The sequence below is a fragment of the Aphelocoma coerulescens genome, chromosome 1 (genome assembly GCF_041296385.1).
Source record: "Aphelocoma coerulescens isolate FSJ_1873_10779 chromosome 1, UR_Acoe_1.0, whole genome shotgun sequence".
Lineage (NCBI taxonomy): Eukaryota > Metazoa > Chordata > Aves > Passeriformes > Corvidae > Aphelocoma > Aphelocoma coerulescens.
In genome coordinates this window covers 25,476,201-25,499,554 of record NC_091013.1, presented here as the reverse complement: position 1 = coordinate 25,499,554, position 23,354 = coordinate 25,476,201, and the positions used below count along the sequence as shown (strand labels likewise).

At 37.9% G+C, this 23,354-nt stretch overlaps 1 protein-coding gene across 8 annotated transcripts in view; it reads right to left on the bottom strand.

The window, feature by feature from the left end:
• Window positions 1–1,857: 1,857 nt before the first annotated feature.
• Window positions 1,858–23,354, bottom strand: part of ARHGEF7 (Rho guanine nucleotide exchange factor 7) — a 119,300-nt gene continuing 97,803 nt past the window's right edge. For 5 of the 8 annotated variants that reach the window (XM_069004168.1, XM_069004215.1, XM_069004220.1 and 2 more), the window contains 4 exons: window positions 20,991–21,080; window positions 8,653–8,752; window positions 7,966–8,020; window positions 1,858–4,829 (listed from right to left, as the gene is read on the bottom strand). In XM_069004168.1, the coding sequence (XP_068860269.1) occupies window positions 4,707–4,829; window positions 7,966–8,020; window positions 8,653–8,752; window positions 20,991–21,080 (368 nt within the window). In that variant the 3' untranslated portion in view covers window positions 1,858–4,706. Of the gene's footprint in view, window positions 4,830–7,965; window positions 8,021–8,652; window positions 8,753–17,631; window positions 17,809–20,990; window positions 21,081–23,354 lie in introns of all 8 variants that reach the window. The other 3 variants (XM_069004229.1, XM_069004190.1, XM_069004198.1) reach the window with 3 other exon arrangements.

Genomic DNA, 23,354 nt, shown 5'->3' with positions numbered 1-23,354 from the left:
ATGGAGCATCTACAGATACACACACACATTAACCCATACTGCCTGACTATTGCAGGCCTCTCACTCCCATCATCAAGTGTTACATGCTCCTTCTTTTCCCTTCTCATGACCTATCACAGCAAGTGAAGGTGTCCACTGAAAGTGGGTAACAGCAAGTTCTGCACCTGAATTTCTGAGCCTGGTAGGTGTAGCAGCTCCAGCAGGATGTAACTGAGACACCCTTCAACAAGCAGGACACAGCCGAACCTCAGACGAAATGGTAGTGCCTTGAGGAACACACATTTCAGAGTGCAGCAGTGAGGGAAAAGCACAACAAAAAGTCATGTGAACGCCTGGGTTGGAGAATAAGGGGAACAAGGTGCCACAGGTGCTGGAGAAAGCTCCCCTGAAGCCCATGGAGACCACCACAGTGAAGCAGGTTTTCCCCTACAACCCATGGAGGGCTCCACACGGCAGCAGATGCACTGAAGAAATCTGCAGTCCATCGTGAGCCCACACTGGGACAGGCTCATTGGCAGGAACTGAGCCCAGTATGAACTCACCTTGAAGCATATCTATGCTTGAAGAACTGCCAGCCATGGAGAAAACCAACACTGGAGCAGGGAAAAGCATGAAGTGGGAGCAGGAAAGGAATTGTTATAGACAGACCAAAACCCCCACTTCCACACCCCTGCACTGCTTGGTGGGGGGAGAGGGGAAGATGGGGCAACTGAAATGGAAGAGTCAAGTTCAGCCTAAGAAGTGGGGTAAGGGAAAGGTGACTTAATTTTTCTGTTTGTTAATGATAAGAAATCAGTGGTTTTTATCTCAATGCACAAGCTTTTCCATCTTATTCCTTCTCCTGTGTCCTGCTGAGGGAGAGGAGTAAGAGAGTGGCTGGGTGAGGGTCTGGCAGCCAGCCATGGTCAACCCCCCACAATAAAAAACATTCAAAGACAAAAATCCCCAAAACCACTTCAGGTGACAAGGAAATGACAATTTAAAATTGTGTAAAATACCCATCTTTACAGTGATGAACCCAGAGAAAAGTTGGAAAGTGAGACTTCCGAGAATAGTTATAAACCTCTACAATTAAAGTCCTCTGTTCTAAGTATATCTCCTTGCTAAACTAAGCTGGAATAAATATATCATTTCACACACCCAAGATGTTACTAATCCCTTCAAATGCCTTGTCCAAAGGCTGAAACCGTCTTTTCAAACAAATGACTCCCTGCACTTTTCCTTAACCCATCCCACCATCTGGCATAAAGCCAGACAATTCTGCTACCATAAGAATCATCCCTCTCCCCTATTTCAGGCAGCACCAACCACAAAAAGTCTCTATGACACACATCACAAATTTCTGTCTATTCAGATAAATCATGCATGTAGACATATTTTACTCAATTGATGCAGTTTCTAGTGTTTCTTGCTTTTCCTTTCACTATTTTCTGTCTTTGATCTCCATTTCTTACAATACCTGAGCAGGTCAGGTTGCCAAAGGAAGTGAACATTTCTCAATGCAAGACAGTTAAAATCCTCCTTCTCACCCCTCTAAACAACCCTTGCATTGTTTTGTTTTCCAGGCATCAATTTACTATTTATAAAAGACCATGAAAAAGCTCTTTCAAGATACTATAGCAGCTACTATATTGGAGAGGTGGTTATTTGTATGAAAGGCAAAAAAAGCAATTTCCCTTCTTTATCATAGCCCACATATTAGATGAAATGTAACACTTCATAGGGTGGGGGAAAAAATTCACGGTTTAATTACAATGTAGCATAAACGCTTTAGTAGTGGATACCAGGATATTATTGTGACATCTAAACTAGAGTTCTCCACAGACACTGTGAACAGGATACTCTAAATTCCCTAAATGATTTGCATTAAGAAGGTTTATACAAAAGCAGTCAGTTACTCAATCTTTAAGATGTCATGACAGGGTGAGACAAACACACATACATCAGTAAGTACAGAGAAATGTTATGCTACATTTTGGACAGGTCAGAACTGAAAGTGCTTCACATCTATAGGATAAGAAATGGCTTCATCTCCTCATCCCTAAATGATGAGAGCAAACAAACAACCCTTTAATAGGTTAAATAAACAGTGCCCCATTTATCCATGCTTATATAAAGTTTCCAACAATTCAGAAGGTCCATGGTGACATTTACAATCTATATACACTGTAACAAATTATCAATGAAGAAAAGTTCAGGTACTCCTTGGTTCCCAAAAGCCAGAAGCTGCTCTCTGCACTAGAGACAAAAGCTACCTATAACATTAGGTCAGATTTCTTTTTTGCCTCCTCTTTTTTGTGTGTGTGTTTGTGTAAGAATTAGTCCTTCCAATCCAGCTTGAATAAAATCAGTCCCTAAGTCCTGGTCATATTTAACAACTGTTTCATCATTCAGTGTTTAAGGCATGTTCATTAGATGTCAGTATAGGGGTACTGTCAGAAATTATCATATCACAGATACTGAGTCAGCAGATTTACACAGCAACACCACTCTTTACAATATAATGTAAAACAAGTTGTTGTGATGGAAGTTGTTCCTGAGTTAAAATTTGCTAAATACTGCAAAGGTTAATGTTTCCCTTTCATACTTCTTCCTCTGGAATGTCCTTTCGCATATGCTCAATTGAAAATTAAAAACCAGTCTGAAAATATCCTGGATGTCAGAAAGTGAAAATGTTAGCAAAATTCTAATTATATTGGCATTCCCAAGTCTAAGCTTGGCCATGATAGTATGCATTTGCTGGGGTTGGTATCACTTAGCCTTTAGCAAGAATATTTTCTAAATGCAAAGGTAAATATAGTGTCAGTCCACATTTCTGGGCAACTGCAAACATCAAGGAAAGATTTTGTATCAAGAATTAACAAATTCAAAGTTTTGTGAATATATATAACTCTGGTAATGTAGGCTTTTTCATTTTCTCCTCCTTTAGAATTAAAGGGAAACATTTTTAAATTGCAGAAACACAAGACACCTACAAATATATTCAGCTTTCTAAAACAACTTGTCTACTCAGATTATGAAGCATCCATTCCCACAGAATTGTTTCTCAAGTATGTAATCACTGACAGAATTTCCTATTTTAAAAAAGCTGTTCTTGACTGAAAAAAGTGGATAGCTTTAAAAATAGATTTGTCATTAGATTCAAAATGTGTGTGACAATTTTTACAACCTAAATCATCCTGGCTCCAACTCTAAAGTTTGTACAAACATTTGCTCAAGTCTGAGCATTACATTTAGCAGGAGTTAAAGAGCAGTAGAAAATCAGAATGACAAAAGGTGTGACTCAAGTCTGTGCTATACCTGCACTTCTGACTCAGCTGAACACAAACCCCTCAGAAAGCTGCACTGTCTGGAGTCGAATCCAAAGTTTGATGAAATCCATGAAAAAACAATGAGTTTTAATGGGATTAGTATTTTAAGTGCTCCATCTGAAGCTCACTGTTTGCAGTGATGTATCATCTCCTATCTTAAATACAAGAAACTGCAGTAATTGCACCTATCAAACTAGGGAATTAATGTTCCTTTATGTATTTTAAAATCTGTCAGCAGTGCAAATTATGAATTACAGTACAATTTAAAAAATCTTACTTCCACATTTCTTTCCATTTAAACCCCAATAGGACAGAAATTAGCAACATGCAAAGAAAACAGGGTGGGAAAGGAATGACTGCTTCCACAGTATGGGAACTCCAAACAGAGAATCTTATATAGTGGTATAGAAACAAAGCTCTGAATGAAGTTTGGCCTAGCCCATGTGTCTTATGCACAAAGGTTAGCTAAAATTTAATTGCTGTGACCATAAAATATAAATAGCAACAATTTATTCACAAAATTCTGGATTAGATTTGATTTTTTTCCTTTAACAAACTGTATGATCTGTTATCAGCCAGCTGTATGTTTAAGCACAACAATAGAAAATGTAGTACATAAACACCTAAAAATCACAGTCATAAAAAGCAGGCAAGTACATCAGTCTTTTGGTGGCCAAAGCACAATAGATTAGTCTGCCAAACAAGTGTATGTGAATGTAAATTGTGGGCATTAGATTTATTAAAAATTGTTTATACTGTCAATAAACAATCTCCTGTATTTTAATACTGTTCTTAAGGAACTGTAAACTGTTTAAAGTAACAGGTAACAGTAAAGGATTTAAATATAGTGGTAAATAGGAAAAATAGGGGTTTAAATTTGCATGTGTGGTAAGTGGGTAATTTGGGACTAATTCATAATTATCCACAAAACTCTGACCTTTCTTAGGTAAGACAGTACTGCCATCATTTCTAACACTTGTGACCATTATAATAACACAAGAAAAAAAACCCCAACATATCAGCCCTGATACATCAATCACATATGCATTCTAAATTACAGCTATTTACATGAAAAATATATATTTAATTAAAAAGCCACTGAAAAACATGGATTTTTAGTCAGGTGCTGCACTTTCTGCAAAATGAGGTAATTTGGATGCAAACAAATTAAGTTTAGTAGAGTTCAGGATCCACGGTCTCCAGGTTTAAAGTACAGATTGCTTCAGTAAATAGCTTGACTCTTTCTGTATGTTCAGAGCAAGAAATCACTAGATCCAGTTAAATCCTGTTTTATAGTGCTCTTGATGCAACACTGACTAATGTCAGAAGGCTTCCCAGCTCAGTTTTACAACTGGTCTTTCAACAGAAAGAAGAAGGGAAAAAAAAAAAAAGTGGTTATAAGTTGGTTTCATCCCAAGACGGATCATTCATATTCTTTAGAACTTTTCTAACAAGCTTCTCCAAGTCCTTGCGAGCTCTTTGTTCCTCTTCTAATGATTTCTTCATTTTTTTGTTATCCTGTTTAACAGAGACAGAGATATTACTAGTTTGTTTTGGGAGCTTTTAACAGATCTGACTACACATACACTGTCAATTACAAATTCTGAAGGCTCTTCTCAGTAAAACCGATAGCAGCTGTTCAAAAGCAAAGCTTCTATTAAATCTTCACAAGTTACACACAGTTATTTCACACAATGCAACAAAAGCCACCAAATGGAAACTGAGCTACTTCTTATTTGTACTTGGGGGCCCTTTATACAGAAAGTGCTAGTAACAGATGGCCACTAATCTTGAACTCTTCTGCTCAAATCTGATCAATGAGGAGTAGAATATATTTGTTGCTAATGGAGAAGGGAAATGGAGCAATAAGCAGACTAAATATCCCCTGTAAGAACCTCCTGTGATTTTAACTGGTTTCAATATCCCAAAAGCTTCTTAAAACTTAATGCAAATTAACTTGCTTCATTAGGAATGTAAATAGTTGAGAGGAGTATCCTGAAAACCATTACATTCTCTGAAAAGCGTTCTGTGACTAAATTTTAAACTAGACTGATGACTACCAGCAGTCTAAGAGAAGTCTGAATTTCAAGGAACACCATCTCTCCACATGTTTATTCAAAAGTGAGTTCTCACTGTTTAGTGCCATCAGGCAGTATTGAAATAAATGAACAACAGGACCGTAAGGGTGACAGACCAATCCACAGGAATGCTTACACTATTTAATCCTGTACAGGTCAAGGTGATGCTGGGAACAGTAGGGAAGCAACCAGAAGATAAAGAAAACATTTAAAGAAGGCCCCAAGATAAGTCTAACAGTGTTTAACAAACACAGGCCTGCAATCCAAGGGTCCAACTGAACTCCCATTAGCTGTCATTTACAGACATTTCTAGAAACAGGATAGAATCATAAAATCATAGAATATGAGTTGAATTGGAAGGGACTCATCAAGATCATTAAGTCCAACTCCTGGCCCTGCACAGGACACTCCAAGAATCACATCATGTGCCTCAGAGCATTGTCCAAATGCTTCCTGAATTCAGACAGGTTTGGTGCTGTGACCACTTCCCTGGGGAGTCTGTTCCAGTGCCCAACCACCCTCTGGGTGAAAACCTTTTTCCTGATATCCCACCTAAACCTACCCTGACTCAGCTTCATGCTGTTTCCTCAAGTCCTGTCATTGGTCACCAGAAGAGATCGGTACCTGCTCCTCTGCTTCCTGTCACAAGAAGTTGAAGATCTCAATGAGGTCTCCCCTGAGCCTCCTCTTCTCCGGGCTGAACAGACCAAGTGACCTCAGCCAGCTTCCCCTCAAGGCCCTTCACCATCCTCATGGCCCCTCTTTGGACACTCTCTACTTGTTCAATACCTTTTTTATAATGTGGCACCCAAAGCTGCCCCCAGCACTCGAGGTGAGGCTGCCCCAGAGCAGAGCAGAGCAGGACAATCCCCTCCCTTGCCCGGCTGGTGATGCTGTGCCTGATGCCCCCCAGGACAGGGTTGGCCCTCCTGGCTGCCAGGGCACTGCTGACTCAGGTTCAGCTTGTCATCCACCAGGACCGCCAGGTCCCTTTCCATGGCACTGCTCTCCAGCTTCTTGTTCTCTTGTCTATACACACAACCAAGTTAATGAGGTCTGTCACCTCATTAACTCCATTCCCTCCTCAAGCCTGTTGAGAAACTCGCAAAGTTCATTATTTCATGTAGATTTAAGTTATTAAGTCAGCCAATTCAGGACCATACTATTCATGTACATTGCCTGTGGAACAACAACTACAAATAACCTATGGAAGCTGCTATTTGCAGTCTGGTGTCTACACCAACCAGGATGCTATGTACTCCCAGAGAGCCTTTATCCATAAAGCCCTGGCCAGCTCAGACATTATTTCTGCCACTTCTCTGGTTAGTAGCATCACAGCAGTGAACCAATGAATGCTTTTAAGATGAGATTCCTGAATTCTTGATATATAAGAGAATGAAATCAGGCTTTAATATGTCTTATCTTTGGAAGATGTAAGATTCTGAAGAACATCTATTTGGAAAGGCTCCAGAAAAGAGAGCTGTTGCATGAAGCTCAGGAAAAGGTGACTTTCTGTTTAAGTGCCATGGAGCTGAGCAGAGCCTCAGTGAGGCTGTACATTTGCTCTCTGTACAAAAGCAGGAGGCCACAGGAGTATTAGTGGGCTATTATTGCTGCTTTTATTATGTGAACCGTGTTTTTAAAAAGACCGTCAAATTCACGTCTAACCTGGGATACTCATTCTTTATATGCTGAACACAGCAGAACTTAAGTATGCAACACATCAACTGTCCTATTTCAAGGAATATGCATTACATCCTTAGAAATACTGGGCATGCTTACAGATGGCAAAGAATTCACATTTATAGCCCTAGACCTGAAGAAATTTGAATACAAATCCTTTTTACATTAACACAGGAAATTTTATCCAACTTCTGGAGTCAGACTGGTAAGCAAATTCACACCTTGCAGAGTGAGGAAAACCCAATGCTTTTTTTCACCTACACATTAAGCAAAGACTACATGCAGCACCATTAGCATGGTTAAAACAAGCTATGTCCTGATAAGAAGATATTTTTATTTATTCATGGTGAATATTTAAAACAAGTGACAAAGAAGCACCCAGAGCTAACGTGAAGCCCTCATTTTAAAAAAGCCATGTGATAAGCACTGAAAAGGACTCCTGTCTGGAAATGAGCGGTTCTAAGAACTGATTGATAAGAGGTGTTCAGGTTACTGTAAGATTGTATCATTTTAGAACTATAAATATCTGGTTCTATTTAGGCCTTTATTAGCATTCTCAAGCAACTACAATTTCTCAGTCACTGTAAGCTTACTTTGCTGGTGATACAGCACAACTGAATTTGTTTAACACTTGCACCATTTTAGAAGCTGCAACATCCAAAAACAGCTTAGTAATTCACCTCAGAGAAACAATACTCAATGCTATTCTCAAAGGACTGACAACAACAACAGGGAGTGCTTTTCAGCAAATGGTATTTTACTTCTGAAAGTAAATCTAGTCCAAAATTCAAGTTCATGACTGTCAAAGTGAACTTGCAAGCCATATTTAGTTTTAAAACAAGTCTTCCATCTTTTCCTTCTCCATGTTGCTATATATGTAGCAAGTTACCAACCTGTCTTAACTCCTGTACTTCATCCTTTAATGCATATACTGTGTCAACAAGGCTTCTAAAATGAAAAAAGAAGATCATCTGTAACAACAGTTTTCAGAAATACACATCTAAATCTATTATTAGACAAAACTGTAAAATGAAATGCAATTAAATAGAAAACATCCCATACTCCACAGCTAATAGCTAATTTCGAACCTGTGTTAAAAAAATACATTGTCTAATCCTGATTTATATCCACTAAGGCAAGGACTTGTTACCAGCTTCTGTGAAAAGAAACACCTCTCAAGCACTTAAGAGACCTCTACTGGTTTCTGTATTACAGCTTTCTACAACAGAACAGTAGTTTCATTTCCAACATACACTTTACCAAAAAAGTAGAACGACGCCACACGCTAACAAGAAGGATGACACCAATTTAATACTGAAATCCAACAGCACTTGGAAAAATTATTTGTAAGTGAAGCCCATCACTTCTTGGCACGGGTGGAAAAAGTTGCACAGCATATACAAAGAAACCAGACATTTAAATGAAGGCCAACTGCACTTAGAGGACTGGCAGCATACTCCAAACAACTCTGCTCCAACTACAAACATACCACACAGACCCTACTATAATGGGAGACAGGAGGAGGAAGAAGAGTGCAAAATTTACTACTTTAATTCATCATTCATTAAACGTTTTCTTACTTCTCTTCTATAACAGTCTGACCATTACTTTTAGTTTCTTCTACAATAATTTTTTCTTCTTCTGGAAGCAGGACTTGAGGAGCTGATTCTTTACGGGAACCTGTTGTAAAAATACATTAAAAAATGAGCAACTCACAAATGCCACTGAGACATTTCAAAGATTATTCTTTCATTCACTGCATGATACACCCCCATGACCAAGCTATACCACTTTCCATTTCCCCCTTCCCTCTACACATGAGTTCCTGGCACATTTGTTACTTTTGAAACCACAGCCTTACAACAACAAAAGGTTGTCTGACACTCGTATCCCACTGCTGACATAATGCCTGAGTCATTGACAGGGATGTTACACTGTTCAAGGAATAGTGTACTGCTCAATCATCAGTAAAAGCTGTGCAAATTCCCCATGGCAGACTGAGAAAGAAAGACATAGCTCTGATTAAGCAACAGTGATTTAAGCCTCAAGGACAGATTCTGATCTCACATTGATACAAAACCAAGAAACTATTCTGCTCTAAACCCATTACTCTGTCAGTAAGGAGCAGAATAGTGGTATCAAATGACACAGCAATTAAAGAAAAATAAGTGAAAACCCTTTTCCCCAAAACACTGTAAGCACCACACCCATGTGTGTGGCACACATATACATGCAAATCCTCTTACACATAGCCTTTTAGTCCTATAATACATTCCTACCAAATGAAATACAATCTTTGTATTTAATAGATGTTTTAAAAAGCACTGCATGGTTTGATGATAAAAACTCAAAACATTCCAATATCTTCAGAACTTTTTCCACACATCACAATTTATGACATCAAGATAAAATGTAGATTATAAAAAAATAGCTCTGACTAGAAAAATCTACAGCCCAGAAATGTGCGTCCACCCATAAGTACATAAAGTATGTATTCTACAAAGATTATTTAATTAGGCTGCAACAAATTACAAGGTTGGATTTTTTTAAGAAGATCTGTAAATGGTGTCTAAGAACTTGTACAGAATTCAAACACTGCAGATAAAGCATTTCTTAAATTTAACTAAGACATTGGTTTTAACAAACAAGGTACACCTGCCTACCAATTCACTGTAGTGAACTTTCATTAACCAGGAATTTCTTGTCTCACAGTTCAAACTGATAACTTGGTACTACAGAGAACATGCCTGTCCAGAGAAATTAGTTGCTGAACAGCTGCTTTGTGACAGCTTTGTGATAACAGCACTTTTCTTTATGGTTTATGGTAAAATACATAGTATAAACAAATTAAAAGGTTGAATAAATCACACTCACTAAAAAAATACTAACTTCCTAAACAGCTGCAGTCTTGAGTTCTGAACAGTGAGCTTGTAGGGACCCTACCTTATCTGTACATGTTTGGACCCAACCTTAGCTTTACATGTTTAGCTACTTAAACTATTTTAGCAAACAATAACAAATGTTTTTAATGAAGAAAACAGTTTCCTTAAGCTTACAGTAAAGATCTAATGTATCAGTATATGGTTGTCAAAATTATATGGCATAAAGATAACAGCAGATTTGAGAAACAATCACGTCCTTGAAAGCTGTAAGTTCTTCTTAGAGAACAAAGAGATCTTTTAAGAGTTAATACACTTCCACTCCCACCTACTTTCCAGAAGGAACAACCTATAAAACAAACATATCCAAACTCTGTAGGGAGGTCAAGGACACTTCCCTGCTTGTGCTGTCAATCTCTAACTGTAAAAAGCTCTCTTATGTTTATTTCAGTCAATTACTTACTGCTCTGCCTTATTAGCCTTGCAGGTAACAGAACTGAATTAAATGTTGTGGGAATTAGTTGGCAGCAGCTGCTACCAGATCACTGCATTTTGGGTCTCTGTACTGATGTGGAGCACACCTCAGCCCAGCACAGGCCAAGGGAGAGAGAACTGACCAAGGGGGAAAGAACTGCCATGCATTTCTCACCGATGACTCCCTCCACCCAAATGGAGCATGCGTTATCTTTCTCTTTCTATAGAGCTGCATCCAGCTGTCTGCCTGGGCAGGATAACATGGGTCCTTGCAAAGCACAAATAGCATGGAGGAGACAGCTTGACAACAAATGTCCCAGCTGTTCAGTTATACACACACATGCATGTGAAGCAGATGTCTACAGCAGCGTATCCTGATGAATGTACAGCAGAGCACAGCACACAACACTGCTGAGACACACAAAGCAGCTCACCAACACTATACATACAAGGAGACCTCACACTACACAAACACACACAATGCAAAACTGCTGCTGTGAGCACTGACCTTCCTGTGCCATGGGACAGCAGCTACAGTGGAACACAAGTCTCACTCTCGCCTTCATCGCTCCAACACCCTTGGTAATACAAACCCTTGCTTGTATGTCAGAACTCTCGCTGCTCTTATGGTTCGTACTTATGCAAAACCCCCCACACTTTCTCCTTTCTCGTGCTTTGGGTTTTTTGAGCTTTGGTGGGTTTTTCTTTATTGCAATTTTTTTTCCTACACCCCACAAGCACTTGCTGAGTATCAAAGGTACAAACACATCTACCCTCCCACAAAGGATCCAGTCATCAAATCAGTACATGCACAGTAACATCAGAGATGAAGTGTCAAGTTTTAAAGGCAAAAGGAAGCTATTTCAAAATCCTGCTTTTCTGCACCATTTATGCCAGCAGCTATCCTATTTTTTTTTTAAGGTGCTTTTTTTGCAATTAGACATCTGGAAGGAACTTCAAGCAGAGTCATCTCATCACTGGCACTCAGCAATATCCCCTAAATTGCACCTTGTGCCTTCATCAGGTTCTATATGCCTATCCTCTGTGTAACCATTTCCCTCTGCAAAAGCTACAGCTTCAGGACATGAAGAAAGGGTTGTGTTACAGTACAGTGGGCACTTCCCACTGAATTAATACTGAAAGGACAGTCAAGGAGGTTCCAGCAGCTTAGATAATCCTAAACACCTTTGAGACATACTCCACATTTTCATGAAATAGGGTGGAAGAATCAAGTTACTTTCGTTTGCCATATCTACTATTCTTCAATCCTAAGCATCCAAGTTTCACACTGAATTTTATTACAAGACACTATTCCAAGTAAAAAAGGCCAAATGACTATATTTAAATTGACCTCAAACAACTGCCTAATACACCTTGACACACCATAACCACAGGTACCAGTCAGTTAGTTTGTTGGGGAGTTTTTGTGTGGGGATTTGTTGTTGTTGCTGTTTTTTGGTTTAGTTTGGGTTTGCATTTTTTTAAAGATGGACACTCCACACCCCAAGCTACACAAAACAGTGTTTCATTTGGTTTGGGGTTTTTTTTGGCAGGGGGAGGGTATTCAGGGAAGGAAGGTGGATGGGACAAGAAAGGATGTTTGACAAACCCAAACCATTACTTCAAGATCAGCAAACAAATATTAAGCCCAAGTAAGTTGCTGTAATTTCTCAACATGGAACTGTTAAATCTAGGGTCTTGGAAGAATGACCCCACTGTTTAGAAGTCTGCTGAATAATTAAGGCAAACAGCTGACCACTACAATCAAGATTCAACTAAGTTTCCATAAATTAAATTCCATCCAAAAAAATAAGGGTATCTATTCAATATCAGTATCTCTCAGTCCTAGAGTGGAGAATAAAGGATTACAATGCTTTTTGAGAATACTATACCCTAAATTATAGGTTTAGCAAATTTAGCCCGTTCTAACACCAAACCAGGAAGATACTATAGCAGAGGCTGAATGCCACAGAGGTTCTCACTGATGTCTGTTTGTAATCCTAACTCACAACCTCAGCCTTTTATTCACTCTCCCCCAAAAGGAGCTTGATATCTTACAAAATGGTTGACACGGAGTCAACCCCCCTGCCTTGGGCAGGGACACCTTCCACTAGACCAGGTTGCTCAAAGCCCAATCCGAACAGGCTTGAGCACTTCCAGGGATGAGGCATCCACAATTTCTCTGGACACCATGCTATTTTAATATGGAACCATCCTGGTTCCTGACAGAAGCGAGGCTTCAGAAAGAGCTGTACTGGTAAACAGTCTGGTCGGTCCTTTGTTTTGAATCACTCAGCAGACAAACATGAAGAGAGTCCAGAAGTTTTGTAGGAGGGAAGTAAGAAAAGGAGGATGAAATTCAGAAACCTTTCCACTTTAACTGGATATTAAATTTCTGCCTATGTTCAAAGACCTTGTCTGTCCAGGAACCATTTAAACCAAGAGTAAAATGGAGGTGGATATCCACATCACCTGCTTAAAATAGCTAATTTCAGGGCATCAAGTTAAAAGCCAGCTCTCCTCAGTCAACCAAGAACAGCTTCCTCCAGCTGGTGAATGGGAGGAGAAGGCTCATAGGCACAGAAGACTATGAGTGTCCTAATTTAAGCTATGGAAGTCAGATGTGTGGGGATGGTGGTTAATTTCCAGAAGTGCACAGCATAATCTGAGGCCATGAGCAAAGACTCTGTTGAACAGCTTTTAAGTATTATAGTTTTCTTCACTTCTTCATACCTTTTACTGTGATTAGGAGAGGTAAGGAGTGGAACAAGACAAGGATAAAGGTCAAAAATTTGAAACAGTACTTGTAAATATACAGTTCTGTTTTTCACCAACTTTACAAGCTAAGAAGCTCTCAGAAATTAAATTTACTTGAGTTTCAAAGAAAGAAGCATTACTTGCCACTGAAAAACAAGTGTGAATATACACAACTGTTTAGATTAACCACTGGCATGTACAGACATGTACATTTCCTAGTGAAGTAAATGTTAGACAAAAAAGTTACTTGCCATTTTAAATATTCAGTGTTTCACTGCATTCGTTACATTAAAGATGGATGAGCACACCTGCCAAATTAACCTACTCTTTCTTAATAAATTTTTCATGAGGTCCTAATACAAAGAATCCAAAAAATGGTAGCTCCCAGACTCTGCCTGTGTTGAGATTTAGAAATCAGAAAAATCTGTGCTACAGATCTGCTAAAATCAAAAGGGTACCCTTTAATGTCTTTGTAAAGAAAATACAAACCAGAATCCAAATATCAGCTAAACTTTAGTTCACTGTATAAGATACACCATCATTTGCAAATTCTTGGGAATAACAAAAAAGGACTGGGCATGAAGTTGTTTTGTCTTTTTTTTTAACTAATAGAGATACACAAACAGGAAAAAAAAAATCCACATGACTCAGATGACTGATTTAGGCATTTGTCAGCAATATGCTTAGATGAGTAAAATGGAAACAATTAAAGTGGACCGAAATATAACTTCATATGTAAGTGTTAGTCATATAAGAACAGAATGAATAATCTGAAAATACAAATACACCATCTGAAGACATGGGAGATTTCTAAGACAACATTTGGAAAGAGCTACCCCACTAAACTTTCTGTATTTCACCAACCAGTATGAAAACTTCCAACCAGACGGCTGCAGGACTAGAGCTGCTACAAAGCAAATTTGCTAGTCTATAGCAAAACAAAGTTATGACCTTTTAATAGAGAGGAGTGATTATTAAATTTATTCTGATGTAAACATTTTAGCACATATATCAGCTTATTGATTTGTTTAAATTCACTCATGTGAGCATCTTTTAAGTAGAAACACTATGGATAACTCTTGCTTTAAAAAGAAAAATATTAAATGTAATATTAAATCATGAAAACACATAAGGTTATATACACCTTTAGTATATTCATAAAATTTCTCTCTGGCAACAGGATCTGCAGAAGTAGGTTTTAGATTGTTCCAATAATTCAGCCCACTATACCAATCAAAAAAAAACCAAAAAAAAAACCAACAAAAAACACACACACAAAAAAATAACCACTAAAAGGAGGAAAATAAAAACAGTTTAACAGGAGAGGGAGGCAACAGAAGAACAATTTATAGATGGCAATGTCTCTGAAATTATTTTTTAAAAAAGAAGGATATAGAAGAATACATACTTCACATTACATTGAATTTCCTGTAGATGTCAACTACATTAAACAAAGATTACACACATGTCAAAAAAGGTCTTTCACGTCAGCATTTGATTCCTCTGGGAATAAGGAAGGAAGAGAAAGGAGGCATAGGGAGAAGAGGATGTGTTAAGTTACAAGTTCTGCTGTCCTTTCCCCCTGTGTAATAATTAAATATTAAAGTCACAGTCTAGCAAATGCAAAATTTATTTCAACTGTACATAACAGATGTCCTTTTTATATAAAACAAAACACTTGATATATGCAACCACAAACAATATGCATACTGTACAGTACAATGAAACATTCAGATATACATCCATTTTGCATTTTCCAAAAGCAGTCACCTACTGAAGATGGCTTCTCCCATTCACAATGAAGTGCACAATATATATTATTCTTTCTATGTTTTACTTCACTATATACACATTACTGTGTTTTGGCAAGATTATGCAAAACACCAAATTAATATTGGTTGGCTTTAGTTTATGGTAAGCACTAATTTATGGAAACACTGCATAAGCCATGAGAAGAGGGCCTGACAATGGCTTGAACCTACCTTCCAATTCAGGTTCTCCATCCTTCCAGTGTATTTGTAACTGTACACATACAATTTACAGAATTGCATAAACATAAGGTACTGTTATTACCATGACTAAAGTTCCACAAAAATAGAAACACTGAACCTTTGGACTGAATACCACCATTTCCACATTTGCCTTTTTTTTTTTGTTTGTTTGTTTCAAGCATTTTGCATTAATACTCCTGATCAGTTCACAATAGCTTACAGCCTGTAACACTGAAGACATAGAATGGTTTTAAATGTGCTGTTAATATGAGAATACACAATATGAGAGATCCTAATTATGATAGTACTTAATGACTTAAATGCTACAATAATTAATGGTGGTAAACCGTCAAAGCTTTGGTGCATAGAAAGTCAAAATCTTCGGATCTGGATAACAAAACTTTCTGTGTGATAAGGAAAGTTCAAGTGCAACAACTGTATTACAAACTCATATTTACACTATATAACATGAAACAGACATAAAGGAATTATCATTTATCCAGTGCAGAAAACATTATTCAACTAGAACACCACAGCATAAGAAACAGGGCAAAAAACAATCCATACTTTCCATATATGTTAAAAAAAAAAACAAAACAAGAAAACTGACTGAAAGGAAGAAGGGAGTGAAGTGGGTTACAAATGTGCTGTGAAATGATATGGAGCACGTATACTTATCTCATTTCTCAAAGCAAGACTCCTCCATTTGAAAAAGGTTCAACATAGAAAAATTCCTGGTCATTACATTAATATATGACCAGCAGTAAAATGTATGCCTGAAAACTCTCCTTGGTAAGCAGTACTGCTTTTGATAGTCATATTAGAGAATGCCAACAACAATGAGAGAGGATAAAGCAGGGGATCAAACAAGACTGAACGTAAATTGAAGACGTGAACTGCCCTGAAACATCTTCTCCACACTGACCACCTTCTGGAATCATGCACATCTAGCAATTACAACTTTCTGATCATGTAACCTGCAGAAAAGTTTTGATTATCTTTTAAACAGTGTGATCAAGTTTGCAGGCTGCAGTTAAATTTCATCACGATTACTCTGAACTTGTTCACAGAGTAGTATCTGAACACTGGATAACATGCTTATGTGAAAAGGGATAAGGGTGTTGCACTTGGGAACCCTGGAGAAACTGAGAACTGTTTCTGTCCTTTCATCACACTTTTCCCAAATGCTTACAAAGATTTGGAAAACATGCTATTTTTGTTTTGATGCCAATTACTTTAGCAACAAGACAGAACACACACACACACACTTCACCCCAGCAGTGCCCCAGGTGCACGTTTGGGACCTTCAGCTGTGCACAGCATGTCACAGTTCTCTGAAAAAGCCAACATGACTGTAAGTGAAGAGCTGCTGCTGAAAACAAACCTACTTATGAGAGAAGTTACAAAACACGATAAAATCTGTCACAGACATGCTCCAAACAGTACAACCCAAAAGCCAAGCATTCTATTATTCAGAACTTCAAACAAGCCAATTTGATCACAGTTGTACCTAGAGTTTCAGATGCTGAACACTGGAGCCTCCATCAGGGGAACCATTTTCATCTCGTCTTTTCAAGAAGAATGGTCAATTGAGAGTTGACAGTTGTGCATTTTAACAGGCAAGTAAACATCTAAACCCTGCTTTCTGCCACACTACTGCATACAGTAAAGTGACAGTATGACCACAGGTAACATGAGAGTACCAAAACACTGCATGTAATGAGCATGGACTGCCAGGTTTTCATGACAATTGCCAGACTGGGGTGGGGAAAGAGCAGTGAGGTCCTTCATATAAACATTTTAAGCAATGAGCAAAAGACAGCAGTATAAAACCAGAATTTTTTATGGATTAGCAAATGCTCTTCCAAACAAATAGGCCAGATACATGAATATCTGAATGATTTTACAGCTCTTGTACTGCTTATTTTTAAGCTGCATTTTACTTACTCTACCAGCTTTGTACTTTGTTAATAATATGTAGAAAATCCAACCACTACCGCTAAGGTATTTCCGTATAGCTGGCACTCAGCTCTCAAACCAGTATGGTTTCAGTACAAAATATAAAAATGTGCTTATCCAAAATGAAAAAAAAAAAAAGAAAATAAAGGACCTGCTACTACACTGACCAAGTCAAAAGAAAAAAAAAAAAAGACCATTCAGAGCTACAAATTAACATCTGTCAGTTAAAAAAACCCTCAAGAAGTATCATCCTTAACAGGATATACACTTTTTAGAATGACTTATTCGTATGTGTATTGAATTGACAATAGAGCCTTCCACCAGGTATAACTGAAGTTTCAGGAGCTCCCTCAGAAGTTGTTAAAATATCACATTAAAGAGACAAGGAACAGCAAGAAAACATCTAAGAAAAGCAGGCTGTGATACAACAAGCATTTGTTAAGAAAAAGCTCAGAAGTGCATTAGTTCTGGTGAGAGATATATGAGCAACAGCTCTTACGAGATGTAGACCCCATTCTGTAACTATGGGCTGTCCATATACTGTCATAGTCAGAGTCTTCTGAGAGGTCTGAAGGCTCCAAACGAGAAAGACTACTGCGACGACCCAAGGAGTCTAGACTTGATTGGTCATCATCAGCCAAGACGTGATTATGCATCAGGTCAGTGCCTTGCCATGCTAAGGATGTATAGGTGAAATGAAATGGTGGATGTGGATAGGCAGAGGTGGGATGAGGAGGAGAACGTAAGGAATAGCCACAACCAAACACATGAAATAAAAGCAAAAAGGTGATGGGAAGAGAAGGAAAAGAGAAAATATTGTTAAAAAGGCACCAAAGTTGGGTTTTTTCTTTTTTTTTTTTTCTTCAAATTTGTTTGGGGTTTAGGTATAAATTACACTCAGCATATAATAATGTTTGAATGGTTACAATACAATTTTGAAGTGGTTTTTAAGTTTCTAGGCAGTCTCAGTTAAGAATTTTGAGTAACAAAATATAGTTTGAAAGTAGAATTTTTTGAAAAGGAAGTCAGGTTCTTTTGAAATACAGAGTCAGTTCTGGTCTGGGGAGGATTTGACTGGGCACAGAGCAGTAAACAAACACAGTAAGCCAGCATGATCCAGCACCAATGTAAAAAGCAACAGCCCCTTCCCCATCACATCTGTACCTTATCCTTTCCCTCCCTTGCAATGACACAGTCTTTTGTACAGCTGCTTCATGAGCCAGGTCAGGAAACAGCTTCAGAAGAAAAAATCTTTTGTAGGGTTAGGTTTTTCAAGCAGGTAATTTTTCTACCAGCTCACAACACAGCCAACAGAAGTGTTTGTGTCACCACCGTGAAGAGGAAAATGCAGGGGGAAAAAATGCAAAGGTTCTCATGCAGAGCAGGGCTGCTGATTTCTAAGTCAGCAGCAACATCTTGCATCCATTGAAGGAGACTGTCAAAGTACATTTTTTTCCTGTGCCCATACCCCTTGTCACTTGTTAAACCACGTGGTGAATTAACTCACAGAAAAACAGGGCCAAGAGGCTAACAGTGACACAGCCTAGCCTATTCTGACCCCTCACACATCTCTTCCTACACACCTGAGCCCATCCTCCCAGTTAAATACTTTCAGATCTCTAGGGTAGTTGGTCAAACATAGTAAGGACAGTTGTTTAATTTTTCAAGGCCTGGCAATATCCAAGGACTGAAGTCAGGTAAGTGGCCATGTTATGAGCCACCATACCTGTGATAGTACAGAAGATTAGGTCTTCATTTGAAGCAGAAATGCAAAATAAGATCAGTGTTCAAGAAGCATGAGAAAGTCAGACTCTGCTCTTTCATTTCCATCTATCTACCCAAATTAAATCCCAATTCTTTCCCACCCAAACAACTGCTGCTCTGCTACCTCTAATGCCACACCTTACCAGTCTGCACTGGTGCCATAGATCTGCTGTACTGACATTGCCAAAAGCAGCAGATTAAGGTGAAGGTAGGGGAATTGCCCAGTGAGTGCTGTGAGGGACAGGCAGAATATTAACAGGGAGGTAAGAATGGAGTATGTAAAAAACCAGCACACTTCCCAGATGACAGGTGACTCTCATTCTGTTATTCTACACTGACTACTGCTCCAATAGAAGCAATTCCAGCTTTATCAGTTCTTTCCCCACTTCCAATTCCAGTCTTCAAATGGACCTTCTGGAACCTAGTCTTAGGTGACAACACTGCTTTCCAAACCAAGCAGCTGTGTGCTGAATCAATAAAAAAATTTTCTTTCTGCAATTAAGGGCAAATAAAAGCTGTTGACTTCTGATGTATGCAATGATACCCACAGCACTATGTATATTTCTTAAATATACATAGAAAGAAAAAATAGGCAAGCAAAAAAAAATCATATCCATTTCATATATGCACACACACACTACTGTGCAAGTGCAAATGTTTTCCCAACCATTTCTTGTCACATTATCCTTGGAAATAACAGATCACAGTTGAGGTGTTTAAACGGCAATCATCTCATTTGATTTTATTTGGAACAACAGTATATCTTCAGAACTTTGAACTCATTCATTCCCTTTAGCCAATTAAACACACTACTGTAATGACTGTAGGGCTATAAAAAAAGATTAGAACTAGTACAAGAATAATAGTAGTAGCTAATTTCATGATCTTGGAGATCTGCAGTTCATTAAGACAGAAAAATCAAAATTAAGGCTTTTGCTGTTACTTGAAAAGTTTTTACAATATAATACAACTGCCACATTCCCATTGTAAGTTACACAGGAACACTAAGTAGCTGTGTTTTTTTCAAGGTGACAACAGCAAGTGAACATACATTAGGAAAATTCAAGAACTAAGTCTGCAATTGCATTTTAAGACTTCAACTGTCAGCATAAAGTGCTTTTGCTTGGAAGCAAAATAGGCCCAGAGCACTGTAGACAGCAGTAACAGTGATTAATATTGCAGAATTTAAATAGCTTTAGTGGACAAGAAGTTATGATGTCCAGTCTTCTAGTTCCAGCAAAACCAGCCAAGTACTTCAAGATCATTATACTGTGTTCCAAGGATCTCCAAATTAAATCTGTATTCAACAGTGCAAAAAGGAACAAACGCAACAGCATTTTCTCCTTCCTTGTGTAAATGGAACACATGCTGGTGGACTCCCCTGCTTTGAGCAACGTTTTACTTACAATACAGAGGAACTCCACATGGCAACCTTGATTTGGATTAAATGAAGTAGGACCCCAGAGGCACGTTACAGGTTTTCAATATGCTAGGTATTGATCTGAGAAACTAAAAATGGCTTTAAGCAACACACAACTGAGAACAATTTCTCCTGAAATTATGAGACGGGGTTAAAAGTTGTAATTAATACTAAAAACAACTAGTGGCAATAAAATTAAAGACATTTTTATAGGTCTAGGTTACTTTTCCATAGAAAAAGTCTTTGTTGAACAGAACACAACAAAAATACAGTCCTCCAAAATTACAATGACTTCTTCATTCCTCCTACTTACCAGCTTCTTGAAATTTATCCAAAAGCATACTGATTAGCTGTTATATTCAGTTCAGACACCTCTTATTCATTGGTGAAGCTTTAGTACAATTTTAAACCATGATAAGTAGTCACTTTTGGGTTTTTGTTGTTTTGGATTGTTTCGAAATACTGAAAAAGTAATAGTCTCTAACCATGGCCCTTGGCATCCAATACATAAACACTTGGCATTGATATTAAACCAGAAACAGGTTGTTATTATTATTTGCAGGTCCAACTTGCTATTTGCAAAGGCCTGAGAATATACATCAGTCTCTTTTGCAAACTGTCTTATTTGTGTTTTAGTTAGCCATTTCTACCCATTTCAGCACTTTCTAACTTACTTGAATTTAGTGTTTGACGTGTTTTGGCACTTGTGCAATATGCTTCAATGACTTTAAGAATCTGAGCATCTTCTTCTAAAGCAGCTGTACCTAGAATCAATGGGAAAAACAGAATTTTAAACATAGGCATGTTTCTTAATATAGAAAAGCCTTTGTAAATAAGTACAGTTCAGTTGAGCCCAAAGTTCAGCCTAATCAACTCTTAAAAAATTCTTTTAATCATACCATTTGAAAAATCAAACTTCAATGAACAAAAGTAACAGTTTAATAAGACAAATACTATTTTGAAGTGCTTAGAAAAAACTCAATTCAGAGTAACCACCCACATTCAAAATATTTTCTGAGCATCTGATGTTGTACAGAATGTGTTTGGAAGTGTGAGGACTCTCATTCTAAAGCAGTCATTTTACTGAAAAACCCCTATATACTCAAGTTATTATATAAACAAACAATTCAATATGCATACTGTTTCATTATTTTATCAAAGAAATCAAGAGACAGAATATTAATTCACAGAAAACACCTTGAAAACTTTTGTCATTTGTACATATATATGTGTGTTATACATGTGTATGTGTATACATATATAGATATAAAAAAGATCAGATTTACCCCTTTCAACAGCACACAACTGAAAATAAAACTCAGAATTAACAGCATAGTTTCAGTACTATTTCAGTCCAGCGTGCAGTAGGAAAGCTGCCACTATCATGTACATATTTAACTTTTCAAGCTTAACATGGCAACATTTTCCAAGAGGTAAAGCTCCACAGCAAATCTCTTCCTTGGGTGACTCAGTAAAAATCCTTTCAAACTGTTCATTTGCAACAAAGTGAAATTCCAAACAGAAATCTAGAGGTACCTCTACCATTAGTTTAGATGGAACCAGAAGTCCATGTGCAAGGCGAGATAATTTGTTGTTTTAAAAGCATTTTTCCTCTTTCCCCCTGTGAAATAACTAGGTTTGAAAATTTCCTGCTACATGAATCTGAGCGGCCTTCAACATCAAAATCTAGTTGTATTCTCTCCCAGCCAATGCATCGTGGTGGTTTTTGTGGTTTATTATCACCAGAACAAAGCCAACTTTCCAAACATTTGTCAGGACAAGCTAGCTATTGCAGAAATTATCTTTACCAAATATATTTTCCTTACAGTTTAAGAGATGCAGGAACTCCAAAGTAAGGGTTATCCCTCTTTCAAAGCAGGGAAAATAACTGGATTTCATAGTTAGAATGCAGCACCATATTATTACAGTAGCAGGACAAACGCTACACTTCTGAAACAGAATTTTGAGGGCACTCAGTTGGAGCAACTCAGTTTTGGCTGTTAAAATGTTAATTTGACACAGCAGTTCTCAAAACACAGCCCCTCTGGATTCCTGAGAAGGGAAGGAACAAAACCCAGACCTATCTATCAATATGCTTTAAGTTCAATAAAAGTTCCTCAGTGGGAAACTTTAATAGCTTCAGAAAAAAGTTGAGAAAGTTGAAGGAACACTAACAGAAGCCGCTAATTACTGATTAGGGAAGATGAATACCAAGAATCTGTAAGAATTTCTGTAAGTAACATTACCTCTTTGACTTAAAGCTACAAAAAATAGCTTTTATTGGAAGTTATTTACTAAGGAGTAGAACAATGTATTTGCCAGCTACAGACCCCATCTTTCCCCCAGGTAAGAACCCTTAACTCCTCCCCACTGTGTTCTTTAAAAATTGCTAAACTTGCAAGTTGACAGCTTTATCACTATCATTACAACTAACAAATCTCCATTCTCCAGCATCTGAAATGATACTGTATTACAGTACTTTTGTTTTCCTAAGCAGATACCTTCCTGAAAGGGTAAAACATCCTGAACTACAACATCCACCCACACATCCACAGACAGAGAATCAGTCTACTCACTACCTTAACTTCTGCCACATGAAATTCACAGAACATTCGGCAAGACTTACACCTTAGACAAGCCAAGAGCACCCTGAGGAAAAGCTTTTTCTCTCCAACTCTGTATAAGCCTGTGAGAGACAGCTGCCACAAAAACACACTTCATGCATTGAACACTCATGGCACAGACTCTATCTTAAAAAGCCCATGAGCAAAGGACAGACACAGAGAAACAAAAGCTACAGCAAAAATCTTACAAAAAAAACCCACCCTGTCTTTTACTGATACAAATAATCAGATTATTCATTCACACAAATTTCTAAGGAAGAATTACAGTGATGCTGACAACTAAGTGAATACTGTGTTTGCTTGATAACATTAATGTTCCCTCCACTTCAAATTATCCCAACATCCAGATTTTGACCTCTCTCTTTCTGTACATTAATCATTTTCTCTCAGATCAGTGTTTTTCTTCAGACTTCA